This window comes from Engraulis encrasicolus, chromosome 7 (genome assembly GCF_034702125.1).
Source record: "Engraulis encrasicolus isolate BLACKSEA-1 chromosome 7, IST_EnEncr_1.0, whole genome shotgun sequence".
Classification (NCBI taxonomy): Eukaryota; Metazoa; Chordata; class Actinopteri; order Clupeiformes; family Engraulidae; genus Engraulis; species Engraulis encrasicolus.
This window is the reverse complement of record NC_085863.1, coordinates 56,474,852-56,487,351: the sequence shown is the minus strand read 5'-3', so window position 1 is coordinate 56,487,351 and position 12,500 is coordinate 56,474,852. Positions and strand designations below refer to the sequence as shown.

Here is a 12,500-nt window from a genome sequence, read left to right as displayed (position 1 = left end):
AAAGATTTCAACTTCAAATTGTCGCGCTCGGCGCGCAAATCGCTCTAGTCTCCAGAATCGCTTTTGTCTCTCGACTCAATACAAAGTCAATTACTTCCGTCGCTCGACTCGCTCAGATCGCCGCTGGTCTATCTCTGCGGTAAGACATCGTTGTCGGGATGGAATAAACATTTTGGTGCAGACACTGTGTGCTCTGTGTGAGCTATGGCTTTTCCATCTCATAAACATGTCGTGCCATGCGGTCTAGATAGAGGACAAAAGGAGAGAGAAGAGGGGTGGGTGCCACTGCACCGCCACATGCTCCTGATTAAAATGCCCACATGATTTACTACCCATCACACAGGTGTCAGGACAACACTCACACAGACACGTTAGATAGACACACACACACACACACACACACACACACACACACACACACACACACACACACACACACACACACACACACACACACACACACACACACACACACACACACACACACACACACACACACACACACACACACACACCAGCCCACACGCCAACCCCATAATAAGATGCCACATACGGGAATGACCGGGCATAATTGGCACGGTGACTTCCCTGCCCCCCTTGCCTCTTCCTGTCCCTTTACCCTTCTCATCAGTCACATGAGTCACTGACTTCATAGATGCGAATGACTGAAAGTCCTGATGACGGTGACAGAAGCCCTTTATGCAATTTCTCTCTGCTATGCAATTAGTCCCTTGTCAAATCAGTGACACCTGGAGCCATGCCAACAATGCACTCGTTTGACCAGGGGACAGGTGGCGGAGAGAAAGACAGAGTGTTTCCCACTCGTTGCCCCCCTGTGACGGCCTCTACACTGCATGTGTATACATGAACATGTGCATTTTTGCGTTTATTTAGATATGGCACATGTTGGGTGGTGTCTGCTCTCACACTGTCCTATTTGACCGGCAGGCCAAAATGTTTTTCATACGACCATCACATGTCTACTGTACTTCCGAAACTGTGAATGAGTGCAGGATCATTTTCACATGAGCTAAACCATGTGTACTTACTGTGGCGGACTGATAGACCAGAACATTTCCCATGTGAATAATGGTCCACCTAAATGCACACCCTGTCCAAGCCCAACAAGAATAAGAAAGAGAGAGAGAGACAAATACAGGAAGAGAGAGAGAGAGAGAGAGAGAGAGAGAGAGAGAGAGAGAGAGAGAGAGAGAGAGAGAGAGAGAGAGAGAGAGAGAGAGAGAGAGAGACTAAGGGGAGAGAAAAGAGAAAGTGTGTGTGAGTGTAATACAAACAAAGAGAGAGTATGTGTGAGAGTGAAGGAAGTGTGTATTTATGTACCAGTGAGCGAACAAGAGCTAGAGAGGCAGAGGAAGACAAGTGTATCTCTATGTGTGTGCGTGAGAGAGACAGAGAGAGACAGAGTGGGAGAGACAGAGAGAGACATGTGTGCAATTTTGTATAGGTTACACACAGAACGTGTCTGCATGCATGTGTGTAGCATCTAAAGAAAGACAAAGACAGACAGACTCAGCGAAACGTTGACAGGTAGAGAGAGAGACTGACAGAGCGAGAGACAGGTAGGGATGTGGGAGGAGATGTGGACACGTTGACTCCATCTGTGAGAAAGGCAATGGGGAGAACCTGCCGGACCAGAGAGAGAGATAGGGAAGTGTGTTATGCATGTCAGAGTGAAGGAAAGAGAGATGGAAGAGGATGATGTGTGACAAAATAAGAGAGAAGGAGAGAAAGAGAGAGAGAGAGAGAGCGAGAGAGAGAGAGAGCGAGAGAGAGAGAGAGAGAGAGAGAGAGAGAGAGAGAGAGAGAGAGAGAGAGAGAGAGAGAGCAGGGGTGTGGGTGGAGACGTTGACTCCACCTGTGAGAAAAGCCTTGGGGAGAACCTCCCGGTCCCGGATGCTATTTATAGCCCGGTGAGCACACGCCCTCCTCTCTTCTCCGCCACCTCCTCTCCTCTCGCATCGCTGGAGATCCCTCATGCCAGTCCCACAAGAGCTCCACAACCCTCCTCCCCAGCCCGAGCCAGCCAGCCAGGGCCAGGGGCTCCATTTAAATATTGATAGACTTCTCAAGTAAGTGCCTCAGTCCCAATTGAGCTTTAACCGTTCGCCTGACGGGTCTGCAGTGCAGTGTAATACTGTCTTCTTTGCCGAAGGCTGTCAATCTCTGTGGCGATGGGATGTGATTGCCCAGTCTGGTCTGGTCATATGTGCTTAGGGATCCATTGGCTGGCAGCTGCTGTGTTGGAGCTGCCATGTCCTGTTAGCGAGATGCAGTCACGCGAACAGAATGGAAAAGCTGTTGTGGGTACACGTCAACTGCATGAAAGTGGAGTGTGTGTGTGTGTGTGTGTTCACCGCTCTGCAGCTGCTTCTGCACAGCATATCGTTTACATTTAGGCCGTGCATCTGCTGCATACATTAATAGATTAAAAAAACAAGTTGATTTTGTGTGTGTGTGTGTGTGTGTGTGTGTGTGTGTGTGTGTGTGTGTGTGTGTGTGTGTGTGTGTGTGTGTGTGTGTGTATGTGTCTCTCTGTGTGTGCGTCTGTATCTGTGTGCATGCATGCGCGTGTGTCTGTGCTACAGGGAGGGAGTGGTAGTTGACAGAGTGCACATATGCAACAGTTTCTGAATATTTGATTACCTTTGATGTATGGAAGAAACTGCAACATTTAGCCATTTACATCAATACTATTTCAGTCCAATGCCTGTGTGTGTGTGTGTGTGTGTGTGTGTGTGTGTGTGTGTGTGTGTGTGTGTGTGTGTGTGTGTGTGTGTGTGTGCGCGTGTGTGCGTGTGTGTGTGTGTGTGTGTGTGAGAGAGAGAGAGAGAGAGAGAGAGAGTGTGTGTGTGTGTGTGAGTGTGTGTGTGAGAGAGAGAGAGAGAGAGAGAGAGAGAGAGAGAGAGAGAGAGAGAGAGAGAGAGAGACAGACAGACAGACAACAGACAGACAGAGGAGGGGGGGCAAATAGAAAGAATGTGTATATTTGTGCAATAAAAGCAAAATTGGAAGCTGCCAAACGAATCTCCACCTGACTTCTGTCATTTCAGCTCAATCTCATCTGACTCCAAAGCACAAAACTCAAGCTGGTTCGTGCCTTCTGCCTCGCACACCCGACAAAGTCAATAGGACAAGGCATCCGTCAGCTCACACAAAACCACTTTACAGCCAGAGAGAAATATAACTCTGCATTATCTGCTTGGCTTGTGGCTGGTTTGGAGCCAGCAGACTGGTGGGGGGGGGGCTATGGAGTAAGGGGAGTAAGGGATGTGATGGGAGTCTGGGTTGGGGAGGAATAGATTGGATAAGGGGCCATGGGGTGAGGATGGCGTGGCAGTTTGAGAGTAGAGAGCTCTGTGTGATGGCATGGCTTCCCCCAGCAACTCATTGTTAAGACGGCCACTTTCACCAAAAAAGTGTCTGGTGGTGCAAGGGTGTGTCGGTGGGCAGGAAAAGATTGGATAAGCGACTGTTTGAGAGTAGAGAAGTCTTTGTAAAGGGGACCAGAGTGTATTTGCGAGTCCAGCTCTTTGTAATGGCAGGGACCAGCGTGTGACAAGAGATGGATGGGGGTAGGGTTGGGCCAGTCTGGTGGTGAGGGAGAGGGCATGGTCAGGTGGTTGGTGGGCAGGGAAATGTGCTGATGCTGCAGAGACATTTAAATCAGGGCATTTGAGGAATGTAAACTGTAAATGCGAACTGGGCCTAGACTATATGCCACATGAGACTCATGTGACTGTCATCACTTCAATGGGTTACAGCAGTAGAAGTGTTATGAGATTGAGCAGAGAGTGAGGGAATTCCCAAAGCTGCAGTTCTTTCCGCATAAGCATGTAGAGCTGTACACATTCCAATGCTAGACAGACACTTGAGCACTTACAGTACCTTTATATGGCATATCTTGCAAAAGTCACAAGAGAAGTTGGTCTTACATTCACATGCATCATCGTTAAAAAAGTTATAAAGCCTTCACACAACAGACTTTACGATGCAATTCGGGCAATTTAGGCAAAGGGGATTTATTTACAAAGTTAAAAAGTCTGCACATAAAAAGCTTCAGGATACCAACTCAGGCAAAGGGGATCTTCTCATAAATATTCTGTGAAGAAAAAAAGCAATAAAGAGATAACACTCTTCTGGCCCGTCTTCAAACGGCGTCAACATAAAAATGCCACCCTTGAAAATCTCAGCCTTGTCACAAAAAGCAAACGGCACAACAGGACCACTTTAAGATCTCCTCCATCAAAAAGGGGAAAGGAAAACGTGCAGCACATCTAAATGCCAACAGCCTGGGCAGCGCAGGCTTACTCACACCAGCCCTCATCTCCCCCCTCCGCCCTGTCACTCAGGCACATCCATCAAGCCAGGCACTGGTGTGTAGTGTGTGTGTGTGTGTGTGTGTGTGTGTGTGTGTGTGTGTGTGTGTGTGTGTGTGTGTGTGTGTGTGTGTGTGTGTGTGTGTGTGTGTGTGTGTGTAAGTGTGCGTGCATGTGTGTGTGTGTGTAAGTGTGTGCGCGAGTAGTGCTCTCAGCTTGATTAAAATCTACTCTCTCTCTGGAACTCTGCTGACTTCCATTCCACTCGAGTGTGAACAACAGGCCCTCGGTTTTCCCTCATCGATCAAAGACAAAGAGAGCGGGGAGCATCTGGCATCTGCTACATTTGAATTTCAGTTTGATAATATGACGGGAGGGAGAAAAAAAAACAATAAGCACTGCTCTGAGCTTGGCTTGGGCAAGCCCCAGGCCCTCACATCAGTTCATCTGCCAACTTTAACTAAGTGTTCAGTTTCACATATGGCATCACATTGACAGGACAGGACAGGACAGGCGGGAAATCAGTAAACAAACACTTTGCTTGGAGTGTTTTGAAAACATCTTGGAGAGCCGGGTTCGATGTGTTTGGGCTAGATCTCTTTACTGTGATGCTGTGTCTACAGTACCAAAAGCCCAGATGTGTGGCATGCCGCCTTAGGGAAAAGAGCCGTCAAAATAAATAGCAGGAGGACTGTAGGAGTGAAGCTTATAATGAGGACTTGGGTAAACAAACACAAGCATCAGCCCAATGACTAGAAAAATTTGCATCACATGGCCACCAGATCTGAGCAGGCAACAAGCAATTCCACTCCAAGAACCAAGCATAAACAAATACACACACATATAAACGTACATGCACACGTACACACATACAAGGATTACCATGAAACTGTTCATGTGGTACTATCAACGGCTAAACTGATGAGTGGAGTGCTCAAAAGCCAACTACTGCACGTACGTTCATAGGCTGGGAGGGAGGGCAAGCACGTCTGATGACGTTAGCCAGACCATATAATTGATGGCCGCACATGTCATGTAAGTGGCAAGAGGCATTGAGCGTGGATTGTGTGGAATGACGCCACTTATCTGCTTGAGTGAAGATGAACAGCGATCGTCTAAAGAGTTAACGCCCTGTGGGCAGCTTCAACCATCACATGAGGGGAAGGAGGAAAGAACACAACACACTGTACAAGCAGGTGCAGCACAGGGGCATTCAACAACAAACAGGCCACTCCACTTCACCCCACCCCACCACACCTCACCCCACGCCAGGTATTCACCTGCTGGGCCGAACCCCATACTGTACTGTAAGTGGATGGCATTCCTTCACAGCGTGAAACGTTTTAACGTATTTCACTCACGCAGGCAGCTGAACACGCCCATCTTCAGATGGTGAGCATAATGTACAGTACAGTACACACGTGGAGAACCTCAACAAACAGGGTGAACACACACACGCGCACACACGCGCACACACACACACACACACACACACACACACACACACACACACACAGACACACACACACACACACACACACACACACACACACACACACACACACACGCGCACACACACACACGCGCACACACACACACACGCACACACCAACACACACTCGCACATTTGGTGTAACAACAATGATATATCAACCAATTAAACTAAATTTACAAAGTATGCAAGTGGGCAAAGACGGGGAGTTTATGTACTGAGTGTATTTTGATATATTAAAGTCATATAAAATTGTTGCCTTTGGAACACAGAGGGCAATTCTGGAATTGGATAGGACATTTCACTGAATTCAACAGGCCTGAAGATAAGGCAGCATGTCCAACAAAATATGGTCACCCAGTGTATTGACTTAGTGAGAGAGTAAGTGAGAATTGGGTTAAGTAAGGCAGTGTTTTGGCAAACTCGCCATGCTGAATGATTCCATTTCTTAGGGCAACAAATAAAAACTTTGTTGTCGTGCATAACTCTTGTCGTGCTCAGTCTGCAAAAGGGTTTAAGGAAACATCCTGTGTGGAAGTTACGCTTCGATGCCTAACAACACTAGGCATTCATTGCATAAGCAATGCACAATCATTAATCAAAAGCAGGGATTTGTTTGAAATCAGCACTAAAAGATGGATGTCATCATTTATAGCTGGATAGGCATACACACACTATATGAATAATAAACATAGCCTGCCTAACAATGTGTATAAACTGCCCTAAGCAACTAAAGACTGAATACTTCAACTCTCTTTCAATGGCTCAAGAACATTTGCACTGTGTAAACGTTGGGTAATGATTTTGAGGCTAAATGATTTTCAAACCAAACCAAAATATGCCGGAGCAACAGAGAAAAACAAGGTCATGCTTAAACCATGGTCAAATCAACTTACCATAAAAAATAAATAAGAATTTTGGCAGGGCAGTTGTCAAGTTCTTGGCCAAAACATTGTTCTGGTCTTGCCTAACTGCAGAGAAAAACAGCCTAAAGAGGAATGATCTCCTTTGGGACACAAACAACCTAATCTGAATCAGACACATGGATCTACCGTACAGTCCAGTCATACCTGATGTTCAAGAGAGAACATTAAGTGGACTAATGTTGCCAATCTGCACTTGTACTGAAACACTCAAACAAAGAATACAGTCTGTCAAATGTAATTGCTTTGTCTACTTCAAGTAAACTTTTAAATAAAAACATCATATCTCCAACAAAAACAAAAAAGAAAGGCACAACAACTTTCATAAACACTAGAAAAGAATGTTTGTGAAGATTCTCGTTTACCAGGTCATGTTATCCAACTAAGCACTCTGGATAACAAAAAGCTAGCTTTAAACACTGTATAACCATCCTACTATGCCTGTGTCTGACAGTCATAATGACCATGCACTGGTAAGCACTGTAATCCCTCATGATAACAGATTCATCCAGCCTGATCTCTCTTATCACCGTTTGCCAGTGTCTGTCCAAAACACAGCACCACAGACAGCAGCTGAATGACTGCATGTGTGCCCATAATTGCATCCTTCAAGACAGAGAGAGATCCCAGTCAGGGTTGCTGACATGTTTGGCCAGGCCCGGGACAAAGTCATCTGAAAGGGCCCCATCTCTATACATAGTACAAACAATGTAATGCAGACCCAATTCTGCCTCTCTGCTCCCTGGGCCCGGGACAACATACCCCTTTGTCTCCCTATCGGCTGCCCTGATCCCAGTCTTTGACTGTATCTCAAACCAACCCTTGTATCACGATGAGCACCACCTCTGGTCTGCTGACACTAACCAGCTGCCTGCCTCACACTTCATTTTTCTGATGGTGTGTGTGTGTGTGTGTGTGTGTGTGTGTGTGTGTGTGTGTGTGTGTGTGTGTGTGTGTGTGTGTGTGTGTGTGTGTGTGTGTGTGTGTGTGTGTGTGTGTGTGTGTGTGTGTGTGTGTGTGTGTGTGTGTGTGTGTGTGTGTGTGTGTGTGACCTGGCTTTGTAAGAACTGGCGTGTTAGTGGCATCAGTCATTGTTAAGGCACCTCTTCTATGTTAGGCTATTACTGTTAGCACAGATGCACGCGTGCACACACACACACACACACACACACACACACACACACACACACACACACACACACACACACACACACACACACACACACACACACACACACACACACACACACACACACACACACACAGATGCACAGACAAGCAGACTCATCTGGACACTCACACACACACACACATGCACGCACACATGCACATGCAGACACACACACACGCACATGCAGACACACACACACATACACACACATACACAGACAAGCAGACACACGCTCTCCGACACCCACACAGACAAGAAGGGAGGAACTACTGCAGCCCTCCACCTCCTGACCCGCGATGCTGAAAAGAGGATATGTCCCCAGATAAATGTGTCCATTTGTCTTGAGGCCAAGGAGCTAATAGCCTGCCACGGTGATGGAGTAGGTAGTAATATGCACAGTGTGCGTGCATCTGTTGTTTTGCCCCCCAGTCCCACACAATGAGCAAATAAGCATCTCTGGGTGGCGGATTATCTTACTGTTCACAGAAGTATTTTCTGGGCCTTTTAGGTCTTTATTTCAATAGGACAATCTGAGAGGAGAGCAGACAGGAAGGGAGTGGGAGAGGAAGATAGGGGAGGATCGGGAAATGACCTCGGGCCTGAATCAAACCCGGGTCTCCGGCATAACAGTACAGTGCCATGGCCGTTTGAGCAGTGTCCAAGGCCTGCACACAGGACTTTTTAGTCCTGTACAGTAACTCTGTAAGCTGCTATGTAGCGGCTTACACAATGTAGGTCTGTGGAGTTTGTTACACTAACCAGCCACTGAACTTATTATCATTGTAAGATGTTTTATGATAAAGAAGGACAAGGGAAATAATATTTTTAAAAACCCAAATGTGTACACAGAGGCCCTCCAAGCCAGTTCATTATTTAGATTAGTCTCTGTGCCGGGTATTCCCCTGAGGAAACAAAAGATGACCCTTCTTAGCGAAGGGACAATAGCCAGGCAAGCCGTTCAAAGTCCACTCCTTCCCTGCCATGTGTGTGCGCACACACATACACAAACACCGTCACACAAACGCACTAAAGAGCTTAGCTGTGGAAACAAAAAGTCATACTTTCCCTATTATCATGGAGGACAAGAATGGCTTGCGTTCAAAGGGAGCCCTGTTTCAGGAGGAGACGCTTAGCCAAACAATCACATAGCGCTCATCAACTGGCAACAGCGCACGCTTCAAAGACCAGGAGGGGGAAAAACACACTCCTTCTCAGAGTCTCAGAGTCTTCACCTCATCACCTGAGCCCAGAGAATCAACAGATTCCAGTGCACAGCTGCATGACAGATACAGATCCCTGAGGATGAACATTAGCGGCCGTGTCCAAAATGTTCAAATGTTCATTAGTGTACTACATGTTGCGCTACATAGGACACAATTTGCACTTATCTTGTTTTATAGTGCATTATGTGGTGAGTAAGTAAACATTTTGGACAGAGACAGACAAGGGAGTTATGGAAGATACAGATCCCTGACGATGAACATCATATGCCATGTCAGAAAGTACTTTACATTTAGCTGACGCTTTTATCTAAAGCAACTTAGTCAGTACAGGGCATTAGTTTTAGTCTGTGGAACATTGTGGGGTTAGGTGCCTTCCTCAAATGCACTTTAGCGATGTATGGAGGTGTTGGGAGTGGTAAGGGTGGGATTTGAACCAGCAGTCCTCTGATCTTACAGGTAAGACCTCCTCCATAACCATTAGGCCACGACTGCCTCAGTCGTACAACTGAAATGTTTATACATTCACTACAGAGTTCAATACAGTACATTGAGTGCAACTTATTTACTTTCCTTAAATACTGCACTATGTTGTCAACAAGTGGATATTTTGGATTGAGTTGTATTATAGAGAGAGAGAAGATGTGACCAATGGTACATTCACTAGAGCCGTTTATAGAGGGTCTGCAAGCCATGATCAGCTGTTGCCCCCTAGTGGCCATAGAGTGAAACTCATTTCACTGTGTCTGCTTCAAGTTCACCATAAGGACAGCGCATGCCCCTAAGCCACCCCGTCAGTGCTCAGTCAGTAGTCATAAATAAGAGATATTGGAATAACACTTCATGACAATGAATGACGTGGGACAATTCAACAACAATGTGAGAAAACAATACATAAAGTTGGTGAGGGCAGACTCAGCATCTCTGCCTTGCCAAGTATAATATTTGCTGGGAAAGTGTGGAGACTGTAGATATACAGGAGACTACTGTATCGTGTGGGTTTCTCATGTCACATCTGACCTTGCAAGCTGGGAACTAAAACACACAGATCAAAATCTCAGGTGGATGATGAGGTACTTTCCTCTCATATTCAATCACACTCATTAGCATTGAGTAATAACCATAACCATGAAAGGTGTGTTTGTCCAGGTACTGCTACTGTGCGTGACCTAGGTCTGTGTGTGAGTGTAGTATTGTGTTTATGTTTGATTACTTGACTGTGGCAAGCTGGCAGATAACTGGCTGGCATAATACCAATAACTGACACATGGATAGAGACGTGCAAGATCTGCCAACCTATCAAATACCTTTTCCAAATAAAAGTAATCAAAGGTGTGGGCGTGTCTATCCTACCTGTGGTGGTGCGGGGTTTGGGGTCGGCCAGGTCTGAGATGGCTCCTGAAGTGACGGTCTTCCTCATGCGTGAGCGAGGCAGCTGGCCCAGGGCTGGCTTGGCCAGAGCGTCATCACTACTCGCCCTCTTCATCTACAGCAGGGGCACAGAGCACATCAGCCATGTAACAATGCCACACACACATGCCACCGTCAGACAATGCAGATGCACACTGCCAGTTATGGATGCATTGTTTTAATGTAATCAATCTACCTGTTGTAAACGGCCTACTAATGTAAACCACAGTTTGGCTTGACGATAAGGAAGTCAACTAAAAATTGCTAGAAATTGTTTTCCTGACACCCCCTTCGTCGGGGAAATACAAAACGAGCCAAACAAATACAATGTCTGACACATCATACCTTGGACCAATTTCATTGACCATGGCATCGTTCTAAGTGCATTTTGTGAGAAACATTTTAGGTACTTCAGCAGCTGTGTCCTTGTTAAAACAACACTGTGCTGTGTGTAGTAAAACGAGCAACATTAACATTCCGCAAGACCATAATCATCTGAGAAATGTCTGTATATGTAGTCATACAAGTCATACTCCTGCTCCCCACATTCACACTCCAGTACTGAGCTACACAGACACAATGAAGGAGGGATGGAGGTCCCAACTTCAGAAAGTAAAGACCACTTTTAAAGGAACAGTCCACTTCATTTCAAGAAATCGCTAATACTGTATGTAGTTAAGTCCAAGTGAAATATGAGAATACATAGCATTTTTCGTCCAATGTGTTTGCATTGCCTAGTTAAACAGTATAGCCACATTAAGCATAGCAATGCAAGTATATGGAAGCAAAGCAAACAAAACATCATCAAATGTACTCATAAACTACTTTAAATGCAGAATGCAAAATATCTATTTAATTCTGTCCTGTGATCACTTGTGGCTTAATGCTGATGTTACCTTGCTGAAGCGCTGATCTGGAGTCTGTGTGTTGAGTAGGCGTGAGGACTTCATGGTGCTGCTGGTGGAGAGGGCGGACGGCACCTGACTCCTGTCAGCTGAAGCACTGGGCCGGGCCAACTGGGCCTTAGTGGCGGCCCCCCCTCTCAGCATGGCTCTCTACGCTCACAGACTTCACTCTACAGAGGGAGGGAGGGAGAGAGAGAGAGAGAGAGAGAGAGAGAGAGAGAGAGAGAGAGAGAGAGAGAGAGAGAGAGAGAGAGAGAGAGAGAGAGGACACACAATTAGTCAATGTGGTGGCCCTTCTTTTAGTATGGCACTCTATGCTCGCTCATGGTGCCTCACTCTACAGATACATACAGAGAAAGAGAGAGAGAGAGAGAGAGAAAGAGAGAGAGAAGGAAGAGGAGAGAGAGACACACATGCGCGCACGCACAATGAGTCTCTGCGTCATTGGAGAGGCACAAGACATAACTGACAGCTGCTGTCCATTACTGTAATACCATCCTCGTGCTGTGAGACACTACTACATTTTGTCAACAGAATAAGGCTGTGTATGGCAGCAGGATAAAATTATGTGTGCACTGCAAAAGTATGCAAACATTCCCTCTGCAAGCCTGGTGCTGTCCCATCGTGCTCAAAAACTGAGCATGGTCTTGTCATGGCAAACGTCCTGCAGACAGAAAGTGAACAGAAGCAGGATCAATATACAGCTATCAAATATCTGTCCACACCACCAGACAGAACAACCAATCTGACCACTAATAACCATGAAGTATGCGTAGCTTTCCGTTTTTCGATTGGCTCTGAAATTTCGCAGATTAAGAAAAAACTGAGCGTGGGTTGGCCAGCCTGACCAAGCTTAAATGTTAAATTCAATGTAGGGTCACAAAAGCATGGATGGGTGCATTTTATGTAGTTACATTAAAAATGTAAAAAAAACTCAATATACAGCACTATCGTGAATAGATATGACATTAACATAACACTCTGAACAAAGAAGGCTCCAAGCTGTCTTCTGAATGTAAAATCACAGCCAAGACACACAGAC

The 12,500-nt window shown here is 46.1% G+C and overlaps 1 protein-coding gene across 4 annotated transcripts in view; it reads right to left on the bottom strand.

The window, feature by feature from the left end:
* The window catches only part of specc1 (sperm antigen with calponin homology and coiled-coil domains 1), a 117,219-nt gene that overhangs the window by 78,504 nt on the left and 26,215 nt on the right, over positions 1-12,500 (bottom strand). For all 4 annotated transcript variants that reach the window (XM_063204067.1, XM_063204066.1, XM_063204068.1 and 1 more), the window contains exons 2-3: positions 11,450-11,628; positions 10,497-10,629 (exon numbers count right to left, since the gene is read on the bottom strand). In XM_063204067.1, the coding sequence (XP_063060137.1) occupies positions 10,497-10,629; positions 11,450-11,602 (286 nt within the window). In that variant the 5' untranslated portion in view covers positions 11,603-11,628. The remainder of the gene's footprint in view (positions 1-10,496; positions 10,630-11,449; positions 11,629-12,500) is intronic.